Below are 16,312 nucleotides of genomic sequence, written 5' to 3'. Positions count from 1 at the left end.
TCATTGCAGAACTTTTTTTTTTTTTTAACAAAAAATCCAAACTTGTTTCCAATTAGTAATTTACAGTGGAAGGGCTTTTTTTTTTTTTTTTTTACCCCTACAACATTGCCATAGCCCATTACCACAAAGAATATGTAATTTTATTAATTGAATATCTCTATATTTTGTGAAGTACCTCAACCAAGTCTGGTGTTTGGTGATAAGAGTACTTGATTCTGTATTTTTGCATCATGGATTCAGTCATGAGGAAGCAGGAAAAAGTACTCGAGTACAGTACAAACGATCTAAGAAGTAGTTATTTTGGGACTGTCACTCAGCTAATTCATTTCTATACTTTGCTGCCCTCTGGTGGACAAGAAAAGAAACACACACACACACACACACACACACAACCTGATTACTGCTGCTCATCAGTGCAGTTTCCTGTTCCTATTTATTGTTGTGCACTGCACTTGATCATTATGTACATCCTGTAATGGTTAACAGAACTAAAAGGAGCACGTGAACAGAATCTTTACACATTATAGTAATACTTGAACAGCAGACAGGCAAACACATGACATACTAGTAGTCTGTATCCAAATCAGATCACTTCCTTACATACCAGAACTGCAGATAACACACATCCATTGACTACACTAAAGAGGTTAGAGTTTTTTTTAACATAGCCGTTAAGATAGGCGCAGATAGAGAATTCAGTCAGCGAGGGAGCTTTAGGAGAGTTATTTCACACGTCGGTCCTCGTTGTAAATCGAGCTCAGGCGCACATCAGACACACTTCTGTGTCAAGTGAGTCACCAGAGAAAGCAGAAGACTTTTAGATCAGAGTTCAACTTTTCAGCCAGGAGCCATTTTTTATAGAAACAGGACGTAATATTCCTCTTGATCCGTTCTTTGTCCCAGCTGTCGTACCAACATCCTCAGTGCAGATGAACAACAGAGAATCAACATGAACAGCGTTGAAGTCCAACAAAGGGATTACACATTATGAACGTTAACAAAGGGTTAAAGACGATGGTTACATGATCACATGCTACTCCTGCATTTCTACAAAAAAAAGGGGGGATTTAAGGTTTTCACAATATTTGATTCTTGATGATATTTGAAACTTTGATGTTTGAAAACAATAAAATCTGCTTTATTTTAGTGATCTATTATTTAGGAAAGAAGTGACGCTTAGAAGAAAAAGACAGATCTGCAGTCATATTGAAACCAAAGCTGCCGCTAGCAGAAGAGAGGGAGGTTCAAATTCAAAGGTCTGCAAATACTGATGTTTCTGAATCCTTTTAATGCATCATAGAGATTAAAAAGTTAAGTTTAAATGTCTCTTATAAACAGACAGGGAGCAGAGGGGGGAGACCGATACATACAAACACATTGCCACTGTATTCGTGCAATGCAAAATTTAATTGCAATTTTTGGTAATGAAAAACAAGATGTTACTCCCTATTTAATGCACATGACTTATATTTTTGTTACAGGTAACCATATTGTTTGATATTTACTGTCAAAGTTTAAAATTCTGGTATTGTGACACTAAGAGGGAGTATTAACAGTCCTGAAACGAATGAAATAATTGTGTAAATGCAAATTTTCTGCACATTTTGTCACTTTTAAAACTGAGGAGCACATTTTTTTTTTTTTTTAATTTATAGCAGATGACAAACAGATTAAATGTGTTTTGGAGTATTTCACTATCAGTAACACAGAGCTGGAAGCTGAGGATGTTCTCGGATAATAACAACAAGTTTCCAGTGAAAACCTCAAATTCTCCAAGAAATGTAGATTTCCCCTTACAGAAATATATATCTTTAGTTTTTGCATGTTCCTTCATCCCAGGGCTACAAATACTCTTCAGAAAAGGAGACAACATCAGGAGTCAAACAGGAGTCTTATCAGCTGAAGCATGTTAGTAAAACTCCATGGAGACAACTGAAGTTTGATCCGGGTACCTTAATGTTGATATGAAATCGTGTTATTTGCTGCGTTCTCACCAAAGTGATCGCCGACTTTTAGAGGAACTCTTTAAAGGCCACAAGACCTCAGGGGAAACTTTAGAGAATCATGGGCTGGAGGAACCTTTTAGTCCCTTTTCAAAAGGAGTTTCCTAAAACTTAAAAGTCCCTGGTGCCTCTGGGGAAAACACAGCTTTTATTACTCTTCAATACAAATAATAATTATAAATAAAATCATTGTCAGTGGTGAACGGAGATGTCCAACAAATGTAAACAAATTGTCAAGTTTTTAAGAAGTTGCAGTCGCTGCATATCAGTGTCTTGATAACAACTGCTGTAATGACGTATAAGGATCTTAGTCTTAATTAAGTAGTAGTCATATACAATTAATCAGATCATGATACAGTATTTTCTCATGATCAATAACCCATCTCTGCAGAATCAGCCTACAACACCTGTCATAAAGTGGCCAATAGAAGAGCAGCACATTAACCTCACTCGTGCTGTTTTTGTAGTTTGGAAATAAGATATTGCTCTCTACAACAGGCTGTGTAACACTTATGATGTAGTCTTAATGATTCCAGTGTTTCTACTAGAGTTGAACATGACGGTCTACATATCCATACATGTCCATATGGTACATTAGTTGACTTCATGTGCAGTTTAAAAAAAATCAAAAACAAAGCAGCACACGTCAGACACACAAATGAAGATGAATTAAATAAATAAGAGTAGCTTTCCTTCACAGCGGCATCGAGGAAAGTTTGTGCTTTCACAGAGCTAACCTCACAAAGGAATACATGTTGTGTATGAGTGAGTACGCATGAGGCCTCGAGGTGCTTCATGTGTGGAACTATACATGTGCTCAACCCTATAGTACAGTAAACAAAGCCCTCAGTCCCGGCACACATGCAAACACACACACGGTTCAATCACATCAATGATAAATCACTCTCCTACAGTACAATGCCTTTTTTTGTTCATCCTATTAAAGGTCACACATTATGCAGAATACACTTCACCTTGGTTTTCTAATATTAATATGCCATAACATATTTATAAAAACAGGCCGTTTGGAGATTTTCCCTTTGTGACATCACAAAGGGCAGTAGCCCCTCCCCCAAGTGGGTGACACTCCCACAGCTAGGTGTTTTTTTCTGCCCTCTGAGTCTGCCTTTCAGCTGTAAACAAGTGGGCATAGTGTAAGAAAGCCAGAGCCACAGCCCATTCCAGAGAGGGGGCGTGGTCAGACACAGCTCATTTACATATTTAAAGGTACAGACACAGAAACAGCCTGTTCTGAGCAGGGCTTAAACAGAGGCATGCTAAAATACAGGATCAGAGTGGATTTTCTTTTTTCTTTTCTTCTATTTAAACTTGTTGAAAAGGAGTATAATATGTGACCCTTAATCATAAGTCAGGAGTGTATATTTTAGCAGCATTCTGATCTGTGTTTTTAATGTGGAGCCGCCTTGTTGTGTTGAATTTAATTAGTCATTTTCAACTTTACACATCCGACTCGTTTTTTAAGTCTAACGCAGACAGACTCCAACCTGCAATCACAACTAGTGTCAAAAGCAGAGATAGCATTTTGATTTCATTTTCTTTCACACACATACACAACATTTGAGATAAATCTCAAAACTGCCTTTCATGGGATGTTTTGAATATGAACCGGGGGGACTTTGGATTTGAGTAAATAAATCAGGGATCCATTTTTCACATGAACTTAAAAGCAAAATACACTTCTCAAACAGAAGTCCTTATGGGTAAATGACGTGTTTGCTGTTAAATGCTTTCTTGTACCCCAAAGACAGTCGGATGCTCTAAATGAGAATTTTGAGCAGTCTGTGAAACGCTCGCTCAGGTCACTCCCTGAAATGTGTTTTTCTGATCACATGATGTCCGTTGTCTCTTTTGATCTTTTTCTAAATCAAGTGTTTTCTTTTTTTGTGTTTTTCCAGACATCCCAGTAACTCTGCTTTGATTGGTGGGTTGGTTCAGGACTAAGGACACCCAACAAGGAAAGACTATGATGCATTACATACATACGGTAGGTAGGAAGGTCACGTTGGAGGTTTTTTTTTTTTTGTTGTGTTTTGCCGTCTTTGCAGATCCATTGGATGTTCTGTTCCTGTGGTAATGAGAGGTACAGGGGGGTAAGCACAGGTATAAAGGCAGATGTCGTCGGGGGTGGCTGGAGTGACCAAACGTTGGTGACACATTTTGAGGTTTAGTTAAGACAGAATCAGCAGGGACGTCCTCCTCTCGCTAAGTTCCTCTCACTGTTTATTTAGTAGAGTGGCTTTTGTCCTTGGCTTTCAAATTCTGACCAGGCGTCGTTTAGTTCCATGAAAATCATCTTGGCATATTGTTCATAGGGCTGCCCTGTCGCCTGTGGGGGGGGGGGGGGGGGGGGGGGACAGAAACACAAAGAGTTAAATCCACAGGACAATCACATTAAAACACCTCATTTTTTTATAAATAAAAATGACAGGTTCAAATAACTTTTTTTTACTCGTAGACTTTATAAAAAGGGGGACAGTTTGTGAGTTTGAAAAGTAATAGGAGATTAAACCTGCATTATGTTTAAATGACCAGCAGGGGGCCTCTATGCACTTGTTGCTACTTGGGCGGCAGTAGCTCAGTCTGTAGGGACTTGGGTTGGGAATCTGAGGGTTGCCGGTTCAAGTCCTGGCATGGACCAAGCCTGGAAGTTAGTCTGGTAGCTGGAGAGGTGTCAGTCCACCTCCTGAGCACTGCCAAGGCACCCTTGAACAAGGTACCAAACCCCAAAAACTGCTCTGGAGCGCTCGCTGTGTGCAGCCCCCCTCACTCTGAGACCTCTCTATTAGTGCATGTCCAGAGGATCCTGTTTGTGCATGTGTGTGTATTTCAGCCTATGTGTGTGTTCATGTTCATTAAACAGAGTGTAAAAACTGAATTTCCCCTCGCGGGATTAATAAAGGATAAATTATTATCAAATGGTCTGTATTGTCTAGAAATAGGTTTCCCAAACTTTTCAGCTCCGTGACCCCCAAAATAAGGTGCTAGTAGAAACTGGGGACCCATACTGTCCATGGAGGTGGTTAACAGAGTGTTGATCTGGGGTTGAAACTCAAACACAAATTATAATGGTTGGCGGGTTCAGGTGGGGCTCGGTTCCTACTGTGTCGGATGCGGGTTGGGTTCATTATGAAACTCGAGGCCTGAGTCACATTCTAACCGCCATGGGGGTCAGGTGTCAGACGAGGTGAATAACAGCACTGCTGTCTTTCTTCAAATGTTTCATGCCAAGATTCTTTGAGTTGCACATTATACATTAAAAATAAAGAAGAATGAGATAATCTTTGTCCGAAAAGAGTTCTTACACAAATTCAACAAAGAGATAAATCGTCCACAGGGGGTCGCCAAAATCAACACAAACCAAAAGTTCCTCACAGGAGCTTTAATAAAAGTTATTTTGTAAGGACAGAGAAGCCTCGTCTCCCTTCCTGACTTCATAAGAATGAATTAATAAAGTACATAATTCAGTTATCATCTGCCTCACCTTGTCTGGGTGGACCACCAGGACTGCTTTGCGGTAGACCTTCTTGACCTGTTCTGGAGTAACCAGGTCAGCCATGCCCACGGGCTTCCAGCGGGTCTCTCCCTCCCACAGCACAGTATGCATGGTGGACAGAAGAGCTCGGATGTTACGCTCCTTCCCCTCGATCCAGTCCAGAATCTGGGTCACAAACCGGGGGGAAGAGGTCAGCCATTATTCAGCGATGACCAGATTTTGAACAATAATTAGCAAAAATTCAGTGTCCAGTGATTTTGGCTGCAGTGAAAAGTTTTTTTTAAAAGAGTAATTAGAGGAAGCAAAGTTTGCTCATGGGAGACCTACATTAGTCGCTTCATTGATTCTGTAAAAAAAAACAGCAAGGCTTTAACTGTTCTTCAGTTCACTACTCTACTTCTGGGAATAGATGAATTCTTTCTGTTGCGCTTCACTGGAAAAACAGACGACAGGAACCCAGTGAACTGATTTAAAACGATGTCCTGGGACTTCCCTCAGAAGAAATAAGGACAACAAACTACTCCTTAAAAAACATGTGTTCCTCAATATCACATCATAAAAAAGATGCCCTGCCTTTATTTTCTCAGGGTCCATTTCTTTGGCCATCTCCTCCTTCCTCATCTCTGCTATAGTCCTGGGCCCTTTCTTCTCTTTGGCCCCTGCAAAGCCCTGACCGGACAGAAGGTCATCAAAGTTGGCATTTGAGGCTTTGGGTTTAGTACCTGACAGAGAGAGAGAGAGATACAAAGACAAAGAGAGGAAACACACATTTGTTTAAACATGAAACTCATCCTGCACATTTACAAAATAACTGAATGAAAATCCCTTTCCACTGAAGAGCTGCATGTTTCTGCATGTCATTCTCACCCATGCTGGCCTGTGCTTTGACACCTGCGCTGGGCGAGCCCCCTCCCATTGCAGAGAAGCTGACGTTGTAGTTGGGTCTGTTCTGGGGCGATGTGTGAGGCATGGGGGCGTGGCTCGGACTGGGCTTTGGCTGTGGGGCTGGACCCTGTCCTTGTTGGGGCTGCCATCCTCCACCGCTCCCAGCACCTGGCTGCCATGAGGGGAAGCCAGCTCCTGTGTGGGCGTGCTGGGGAGAGGGAGGAGGACGCGACGGGGAGCCCATGGGAGGGTGGGAAGGTGTAGTTCCAGTAGGGGTGGTGGGTTTACTGGAGAAGCCAGAACCTGGTTGAGAAAAAAAGATTACAAATTGTGACTTACAGAAGATGCTTTTTGAATGTAACAATGATTACATTTCTGTACTTCAGATCATTTTCAGTGACAGACCTCCAAGGCTTCCCCCCAGGTTGCCTAGGTCAGCGAACGGGTCCAAGGTGTTTGGCTTTGTTTGGTGGGTGGGGGTGCTGTGAACTGAACTAGTGGGACTAGTAGTAGCAGAACGACTACCCATACCAAAGCCTCCTCCTGGACAAATCAAGAAACAAAATACAGGAAGTCAAACCTCTGGAATGAAAAAAACATGTTTTTAGCTTTTGATTCAGTTTTTTTTACAACATTAATTTCCACCAGATTGGCTGCTAATAAGAATACATACAACTGCTGCCAAGATGGCCGTGTTTTCAATGTTAGTCATCGGAAAGTGTATCTGTTAATCTGTCAGCCGGGTTATAGAAAATCTAACTCCCTTATTTTCATGAAACTTGATACAGAGGTGTTACAGAATCCAGTTAACTTTTTCATCACACTCTGGACTCTAAAATTATTTTGTATCCAACTTTGAAACAATTAAAAACATCCTCCTTCAATATTTTTTTTTCTCTCCAAAAAACCTCTTTAATAACTAGATGAGTATTTTATCAGAATCAGAATCAGATTCAGAATCAGAATCAGGGTTTTATTGCCAAGTACATTTACACATACAAGGAATTTGACTTGGTGTATTGGTGCTAAACAATTAACAAGGAAATAAAGCAGAACTAGCAACAACTTAAATAATACAGTAGAAGAAGATATTACAATATATAAAATAGAATTTAAAAATGTGAAAAAATAAATAAATATTATTATTATTATTATTATTATTATTATTATTATTATTATTATTAATAATAATAATAATAATAAAAATAAAATAGAATAGAATAAAATAAAATAAAATAAAATAAAATGTACAAAATGTACAAAAGGTGCAATTATAATGCTGTTTTAATTTAATATTATATTTGCACATACAGACTGGGTAATTATGACTTGTGTATTTTCTTCAGAAAAATTATTTTATTATGTGAAATTTTAGAAATTTTGAAGGACATAACATAATCAGCATTAAGCTGGAACTTAGGAGCGACCATTTTTTCAACATAATTCCTACAGTTTGTAAAATACCCAGACATATCCTGTGCTTGCACTTGCAGATTTGCAGGTCATTGAAAAATGGACTACTGCCGGCCTCGGTGGAGGTCTTGGCTCTTCTTGTACCCGTCTAGTTCTTACCTGTGCTTGTGGTAGCCGGTTTGTTCCAGTCCCATCCTCCCATGGCGTTTTGTTGCTGAATGTTGACCGTAGGTGTTGTGGGTGGGACGGGGGAACTCCGGCCTATCAAGCACAAAACGTTTTGTCAAAGAGCGAGTAGACAGTGAAGTAGAACTGAGCAACATGATTCGATGAATGAAAAGTATTTCCTTTAGGCCAGCCGATGATGTTAGCTGATATTAGCTTATCCAGTGACTATCGGTATCATTTAATTCTCACAATATGCCCCGATATTACTCGATTTATTCACCCGTCAAATAGCGTTTCATTTGAGTTTTGTTGTATTACGCAAGCAGTTCTCTTTCTAGCTGTCACCAGCAGAGTGCATTATGGATTACAACAAGCATTTTTACTCTCTAGAGTGTCAAGCAATGATGCAGTTACTTTCTAGTTAAATGACCATCGTGTCTTCGATATACTGCTTATCTTTTCCACAAGTGTTTGATAACTGCATTTGAGGAATCAACACAATAAATGTGTTTCAATTCAAATTCAAATTCAAATAACTTTATTTATCGGTTAGGAACTTCATTTGTGTAAAAAGAGCATCAGTACGCATACAGCTAGACACAAAAACAACAGCAGAAACACACACATCCAAGTGGCTCTATTAAAAAGCATGATAAATAGGTCAGAAATAATTGTTATAAGCGGTTAAAAGAGTGGTGTTAAATAATAATAAATAAGAAATAGATCATTTGTTCATGAGCCTGATGGATGTGGGAGCAAAGCTTGACAGGGCTGGATTAGTCCGGAAAGTGAGAGATCTGTATCTGAGGCCTGAGGGGAGACGGTTGTAGAGATGGCAGAGTGAGTGTGTGCTGTCTGAGGCTATGTGTTGTCATTTTTGTACATCTATCTATCTTTACAGATCGAATATAAATGTAAGAAAGATATCAGACGATATATTAGTATTGTAGTTATCATTTATCGGCCCCAAACATAATTTGTATACCTCTACAGTTGTTGTTGACTTGCTACATTTTTTTTAAAGAAGCTTGGTAAACATGTTAAGTCTGAGAGAGTTCTAGTACTTCAGGCTGAAATGTTGCTTGGGGATAGGAATGATTCATGCTGGAAGTAATATCAAGCCTCTGAAGTCTCGGTGCCTTCCTTGATAGACTGGCTGCAAAAAAACAACATACATAACGCAAACCCATTCACTAGCGAGCATACAGAAGCAACACAAAAAGCCAGAGTTAAGAGTAAGAGGAGCAAAGCTAGGAGAAAGGAATGGGACATTAAAAACACAATGCAGTCTAATGAATTACAATGCACGTTCATGTAGTAGCAGCCGGGTTGCAGACACTTAATAACTCGCCTTACCCTGACGTGGACTCTTTAAGAAGAGCATCCCAAAAGGCTGTAAGAGCGGTGCAGCAGAGGAGCGACAGAAGCATGCCTTACCAAAGCTTGTAGGCTGCAGGGTGGGTGATGGAGAGCGAGCAGCATGCAGGAAGGGGTCTGGCTGCCCCGCGTTACCTGGTCCGAGGAATGAACCCATCATGTCCTGAGGTTTAGGCATGGGACCCGCCCCAAAGGGGTCAAACGCTGAGAGAAAGACACATACGGATCATTGTTATTGTCACTCCAATGCGTAAAGTTTAGAAGCACCAGAAAAGGCTAGAAAGTGGACCTTGAGGTTATTCTCTTGACCACACTATTTTTGAAAAACTACAACTTTTATGCTCTATTAATTGCATCATTTTTTGGGGGGGGGGATTCCAATATTGGGTAAATGCATAGCAAGCAATCTGAGTTTTCACTTTTTCTAGAGATGTCTGTCACATCAAAGTTTTTATCTAACCTGGCGGTGCAGGAGAAGGACATGGCGAGGCAGTGTTTGGGACTACTTTATGTGGGGTGGACTGAGCAGATGACTGCCCGCTGGTTGGCTGTGTCGGGGTCCCAAACAAATCCCCCAGGAGGTCGGTGGTCGCAGCTGCAGCAGAGGGGGGCTGAGACGAGGGACACGGCCGGTTGATGTCCACCCCGTCGAGACCAAGGAGATCCACCTCCTCGGCAGGAGCCCGGGCAGCAGGAGCAGGGGGGTCCGGTCTGTGGGGGGCTGTGCTGGTGCTGCTTCGCTGGCTGGAGAGGGAGAGCATCTCGTCGTCCGAGGGCTCGCTCTCCTCGCCGTGGCCTCGACTCTCTGGACCTCCGGGGGGCCTGGTTGGCTCTGTAGGAGGATGACACAGAAGTAGAAAGAAGTAGAGAAAGGGAGAGACGGAGGAAACATTTCATGAGTATCTTAAAGAGACAGACACACTGTAGGTGAAGGAGAAGAGCTAAGTAAGGAAAAAGGGGCGACTACATAGGCTATACAAGCATCAGCCATTCTCCTAAAATATACTATGCTGCACACTCTGCAGTTTGCCTGTTGGCTGCTTTTAGCTAATTGGAAGAGGTTCTTTCTAGAACAACAGGATAAATCTTTATTCACAACAATCCAATCAGTATGCTTTCTAGAAAAGGATGGGACTGAAAACAGGCTATTGTTAATCTAGAGAACTATTTCACTTTGGTAGAATATTTTTAATTTGTTACACTTAAAGCTGCAACTTTTTTCTTATCACTGGGATTCATAGTCCAGTTACTTTTTACAGCATGTTTTTTTTTATTTTATATAGTTTATTTCCCGATCAGACACGGAGCAAAGAGGATGTGGGTACAACACACGATCCCAAGGCAGCCGGTGACGTTAACAGCGTCTTTCTGAAAAGTTAAAGATTTGAAACTTGAGGGCTAGGAGCGGCCGCACAAAAAAGGCGGAGCACTTGGGGGGGGGAAAGACCCTGGGCACTTCCCTTTTTCTCCAGGCGGCTGCTTTCTGCTGCGTTGCTGACGCTATTGCCCACAATAGCACAACAACAAAAAACGTTAGGTTGGCAAGGGGCCTTATTAATTTGTATCCATGTTCTTGAAAACATTTCTTTGACAACTGGGAAAAGACAAACATTTATAAGCCAGGGTACGACATTAGATCCTTGAATGAAATAGTATTAATGCTTTGGACGAATTGAAAATATTCTACCAAAATGATACATTACCACTTTACGAGGACTGGGGTTCATTTCAATTCAATCAACAAAGATGTGATTGGAAACAGCCAAGCTGTTTTTACAATAACATGATTCCTCACGAGGTCAATAAGTGTGATTGAATTGAACCAAACCCTGACAAACTAAACATAACTTTACTGTTTTTACTAACAGGTCTGTGGTATTCTTCTACTGTCTTACCTTCCAGGTCAAATCCCTCCATCTCATCTTGCAAGTGCAAAAATCAGAGCTTGTTGATTAGGTTGTTCTTGTGGCTGCATGTAAAAGTATGTACATGTATTTCTACCCAGTGTGTCTTGCAGATTTATTGAATTTTAGTCCTGAATAATCAAGTGTATGGATATAAGTTGAGGCAGGCCTACTTTTATACTACTTACTTGGGTGCATATAATGTGTTTTAATTAGATTAGCCCAATCAGCAGTAGGCTAAATACAATTGGTTCCAGGCTAGCTTTGCTTTTTCTAAATTACAACATTTACGCTTATATATTAAATAATCAATAATAACAGCAAATAGTTTATTGATATTGCCAGGGGCCAATCTGCATTATGTCTTCTTTTACATTGACACTTTTAGGACTCTTTTTTTTTTTACTTTAATCGAGAACTTTCTTTTGATTTTTTGCTACTTTTAGTGAAGTGATAAGGGATTACGATCGTCCTTTTTGTGTAATTATGTCTGTGTTAGTGGGTTAATTCATCATAAATTCAGGTGAGTGTGTGGATCACTTTCACTAACTGTTTCTAGCCTTGTAAGAGCAAGACAAATTGTTAGAAACTTCTAGTAACAATTGTTTAGCAAGTTATCTTAAGCTAGCTGTCTGCTTTCATCAAGTTAGCATAATGTTAGCTTAGAGCTAGCACGTATTTGAAGTTTATGGTTAGCTTTACATAATGTTTAAAAAAGTTGTTTAACATTTTTTTCAAAATGTCTAACGGCCTGGAGTTCAAAAGTAGTCATTTTGAAGTAACAACGTAATGGACTAGGAGACTTTTACCAAGTAGCCAAATCCCCCTGATGTGTGTATAACAAGACAGTCCTACAGCACTTTCATTCCATAACATAAAATATGTTTGACAATTACTTAATTCAATCTAGAGTCATTCATATACGCTGTTGAATTTTTCTAGTACATTTTTTTAATAATGTTACATTTTGCTTGGTATTTTTCTAGTAGGTTAATAGCTTGTTAGCTTGTTAGCTTGCCTACTAGCTTGAATACAATTAACTAGGGTTCTACCATTTCTAACCAACAACAGGCGGCTCCCTTGAGATTTGACATTGCCTACTTTCACAAGACATGTTGCCATTAAAATGTGAAAGTTTAATGTCTTTAACCTTTTTAAAAAGTGTTTATAGCCATTCATCAGTGGAAAGGAAAGATTTACCAGCGATAGCCAGAGCATCCTGATGCTCCTGGTGGCAGGAGAAGAGAACACTGGGGCTGAGGTCTTTGCAGGGGAACTGCTCCCATGGTGGGGTCAGGTCCTTTTGTTTGTCTGTCCCCTCAACCTCAATGTCCACTAACACGTGGAAAAGCTGGGGATACTTCTCAGGAGAGTCACAGGCATCCAGCTCTGGTCTGAGAAGGAAACAGAGAGGATTGTATTTGGCAGGAATGTTGATCATGTTGTTTGGGACATTGTGAAGATTTGAGAAAGGGATCCGCAGAGTTAGTTTTGTGCTGGGATTAAATAGAAGAAATGTCCTTACTTGTTGAAATTTAACACGGTGGTACCAGGAGCAATGAAACCAGTGTGGAACTGGATCTGGAAGATTTGGGTGTTGGACACCTGACGACAGAAAAACAAATGTATATTTGCACCTTGTGAAATTTGTCAACCATCAATTTGTAATGTATTCTCTAAATGCATATCTAACTTAAATTTAGGCATATTTCCACTACATGATAATGCAGGATGTTAAAAAAAAAAGACATTAGATTCTTAATGTTGATAGCATTAAAGGTATTTCATAATGCTGCAGGTAGATGATTTGTACAAAAAGTAATAATCTCAGGAAATGAACAAGCTGCCTTCAATGATTCAGTCTTGTTACTTCTAACCTCCTGACATTTTTTGTTGTACTTGAGATGCATTCATATTCAAATTAGTTGCACCCACATCAGTTTGCTGGCTGTTTAAAATGAACTTGTGCAAACAAAGATTCTCTATATTGACATTTTTAACACCCTGTTCTCGTAAGTTAGTACTATGATGTTGTTAAAAGTCATGCCATATCTTCTAAAGTGCACACTATTTCTGCTGCCCCTACAAAGCACACAGTTTGCAATTCAAACATATCACTTGGACTTAAACTTGTACCCTGCGCTTACACCAGTCACAGATGCATCGTTGTTTGATAAAGTATTAGGAAACACTCAGATTTATTGTGGCATACTGAATAGTATGGAGGTTTGGATATTAGAATGCAGACACTGTTTGTAGTCTGCTCCCCTTAACGAAGGTTACAGTCAAATTACTGTCTAGGATAATGTGTTGAGCACAGGTTTTACCTTGGCCTGCAGACGTCCTCCGATGGTCGACCTCATGTGGTAGACTGAAACAACGACATCTCCTTGGACGCTCACACCCAGAGGGAAAACTACCTTACCCTCTTGGACCCTGTGCTCTCTGGATATACAAAGTGAAGGAGGTGGAAATATAGAGGAAAGAATAATTTGAGGAAGAAAAAAGCATGCATTATGCAAAAAACAATGTTGCAGACTACTATCATATCTTTATATACAACATGTTTTATGGTTTTCACATGTATGGGATTCTTATAAACTCAAATAGGATTCTTTTTGCAATTCTAGGGCGCGGTCACACTGGCTATCAGTACCATGCCGTACTCAAGCACTATTGGCCCCCCGCTGCACCATTGCCATGCTGCCATGCTGCCATCCTCAACAGTTTGAAGCTCCTACCTCATTCTCTCGTATTCCTGTGAAGTGGTGAAGATCTTCGTCTCTCCGATGAGGACGTCGCAGAAGGGTCGACAGCCGCTGCGCTGCTTGTTGAAGCAGGGGACCGGACTGATGGTGAGGCCTTTGATGACCAGGGGCTTAGAGTGGGGGAGACTGGGCTTCTCTGATACCATGCTACACACGTAGCCTATGTACCTGCAAGGGGAGAAGACAAGGTGCTCATTTTTAAAACCATTTTTTAAATGTCCAGTGCATCCCTTACTTTGTGTTGCATCCACATGGAACATGTTTTGTTGGTATCAACAGCAGGGACCATGTGGCTCCTCTGTCCTATCTGCGTAATGAAGACAAAAACTTAAGAAGCCCCCCAAAACAATCTCTAAAAAGAGAATTTTGCAAACCTTCTAATGCTTTTTTTGATGATAATATTTGGACATGTTTTGTTAATTGGTCAAATGTTCATTTAGTGAGATGCAATTTTTATCTATTCCCAGCATAATGGCGACTCATTTCTTTGTAGTTCTATTATTTACTTTGAGTTTTTTCAAAAATCTTTAGCCACTGCTACAAACAATCCAGTCACCTACAATAAAGATTTATACTTTGTCAAATCTACGCTGCAGCATATGCGGTAAGTTTGCATAGCCCTGTACCTCCACAGGAGCCTAAATACTGTATGTAGCCTGACGCGCACCTCCTCAAAAATATAACTTACGCGTTGTTCCGATAAAGACCAGGAGCCCTGTGATCCATATTGTGTGATAGTGTGTGTGTGTTTGTGGTATTGTGTGTACTCTGGTGTGAGATAAGTGGCTGCAGACGATGAACCCATTAGACAAATCTACTTGCCAATATTTGAAAATATCAGAAATGCATTTCCTCATCCATGACTTTTAGTGGCTGAACAAGTACAAAAAAACTCCTCCCCCCGTCCCCCCCCTGTCCCCCCGTCCTCTGCCTCAACTGATTCAGCAGACATGTATTCCATCTCCTCCGATGTCTCCTCTCTTTTCTTCTTATAATAATTGCAATTTAATCCACTGTTGCTCTGGTGATTATTTATCACCTTCAACTACAACACAATAAGCTCAGTTTCAGTCACCATGGTTTCCTCCTGTACAAAAAACAAGCAGAGAAATAGAAACCGCACTGCCAAGTAATATTTGTTAGGCACAAAGTATGTAGTGTACGCAGTAGCTAAATCAAGTCAACGAGCAGAAGTACAGCAAAGTTTGAGGAAGTTGAAACACACAGATAAGTGCAGGCACATTTATTTAATGGCTTTGAAAGGAAAGATATTATTGCCTCCGCTCCTTTTTAAACTCTCGGTCAGCTTGCAGTAAAACTCTGACTCATCGAGGGAGATCTCTCTCCAGCAATGGACTGATAAGTACTACAGCTACTGTCTGGAAGGGCGATAAAATGTCCATCCTTGAAGGTGTGCCAGCTCTGCAGCCTCACATTAAAGCTGAGGAAACAAGAGGAATGTTTGCTGCACTATTTGGCTTCTATATGTTTTCTACATATGGTCTGAAGTTAGGCTAATTGTGCTTTGGATCCATTAAAAGCTTTGCATTTTAAATGTGGTTTATAGTACAACTTTGGAACAATTTCTTCTTTTTCAAAAAAATATCCAGTCAGTCTCGGTGAAAAGTCATCTTTGCATTTATGTACACAACCTGATGTTTGGAAGAGTCAAACATAATCTGCCAAGATTATCAGTCTATTGGTTATTTATTTGATCAGATTTATTATCTCCATAAGATAAGATGCTTCCATGATTCTAATCATCATCAAATCCCTGTCTTCCTCTATTTTTGTCTGAAGCTAATTTTGTTTCTTACACGACCACAAACAACAGGATTTAATAGGAGACAGAACACGAGGAAGATTTGTAAAAGATGTCACCAACAAGTCTCAAGTCTTGTCTTTCAGCTTGAGTTATTGCAGATTGCCATTTTCCACCTTTCAACCAAACACTTTACATACACACAAATGTTCAGGGATGCAAACCTGCGGTGTGAGGGCCACAGTCCAGATCCTGGTCTCTTGGCGCTGAGCAGCTGCATGGCGGGAACCGGGTTGTTGAAGAGGTGGCAGAAGCAGAACATGGCACAGACCAAGACTCCTGAGGGGGCACGACCATCCTGCAAACACATAACACATATTTCAAAGCTTGTTGCTCCCGTCTTCTGTAAATATTAACCACTGAACTGCCTCTGTTCATTTCTTAACACTGCTGCCATGAATGTGAACGTGAACATGTATCAATGTGGCCACTGAATTCACTGACTCAGGCTTTCTCAA

The 16,312-nt window shown here is 40.4% G+C and overlaps 1 protein-coding gene across 3 annotated transcripts in view; it reads right to left on the bottom strand.

The window, feature by feature from the left end:
- Positions 1-403: 403 nt before the first annotated feature.
- The window catches only part of dnajc6 (DnaJ (Hsp40) homolog, subfamily C, member 6), a 46,761-nt gene continuing 30,852 nt past the window's right edge, over positions 404-16,312 (bottom strand). For 2 of the 3 annotated variants that reach the window (XM_061034564.1, XM_061034562.1), the window contains 13 exons: positions 16,019-16,152; positions 14,006-14,200; positions 13,592-13,709; positions 12,790-12,869; positions 12,465-12,658; positions 9,821-10,192; positions 9,421-9,564; positions 7,975-8,076; positions 6,808-6,945; positions 6,385-6,705; positions 6,091-6,239; positions 5,506-5,682; positions 404-4,350 (listed from right to left, as the gene is read on the bottom strand). In XM_061034564.1, coding sequence (XP_060890547.1) covers positions 4,249-4,350; positions 5,506-5,682; positions 6,091-6,239; positions 6,385-6,705; positions 6,808-6,945; positions 7,975-8,076; positions 9,421-9,564; positions 9,821-10,192; positions 12,465-12,658; positions 12,790-12,869; positions 13,592-13,709; positions 14,006-14,200; positions 16,019-16,152 — 2,226 coding nt within the window. In that variant the 3' untranslated portion in view covers positions 404-4,248. The remainder of the gene's footprint in view (positions 4,351-5,505; positions 5,683-6,090; positions 6,240-6,384; positions 6,706-6,807; positions 6,946-7,974; positions 8,077-9,420; positions 9,565-9,820; positions 10,193-12,464; positions 12,659-12,789; positions 12,870-13,591; positions 13,710-14,005; positions 14,201-16,018; positions 16,153-16,312) is intronic. The other variant, XM_061034563.1, reaches the window with a different exon arrangement.

The sequence above is a fragment of the Labrus mixtus genome, chromosome 3 (assembly GCF_963584025.1).
Source record: "Labrus mixtus chromosome 3, fLabMix1.1, whole genome shotgun sequence".
In the NCBI taxonomy this organism is placed as follows: domain Eukaryota; kingdom Metazoa; phylum Chordata; class Actinopteri; order Labriformes; family Labridae; genus Labrus; species Labrus mixtus.
Note: the sequence above shows the minus strand (reverse complement) of the source record. Positions and strands in the feature narration are given on the sequence as shown.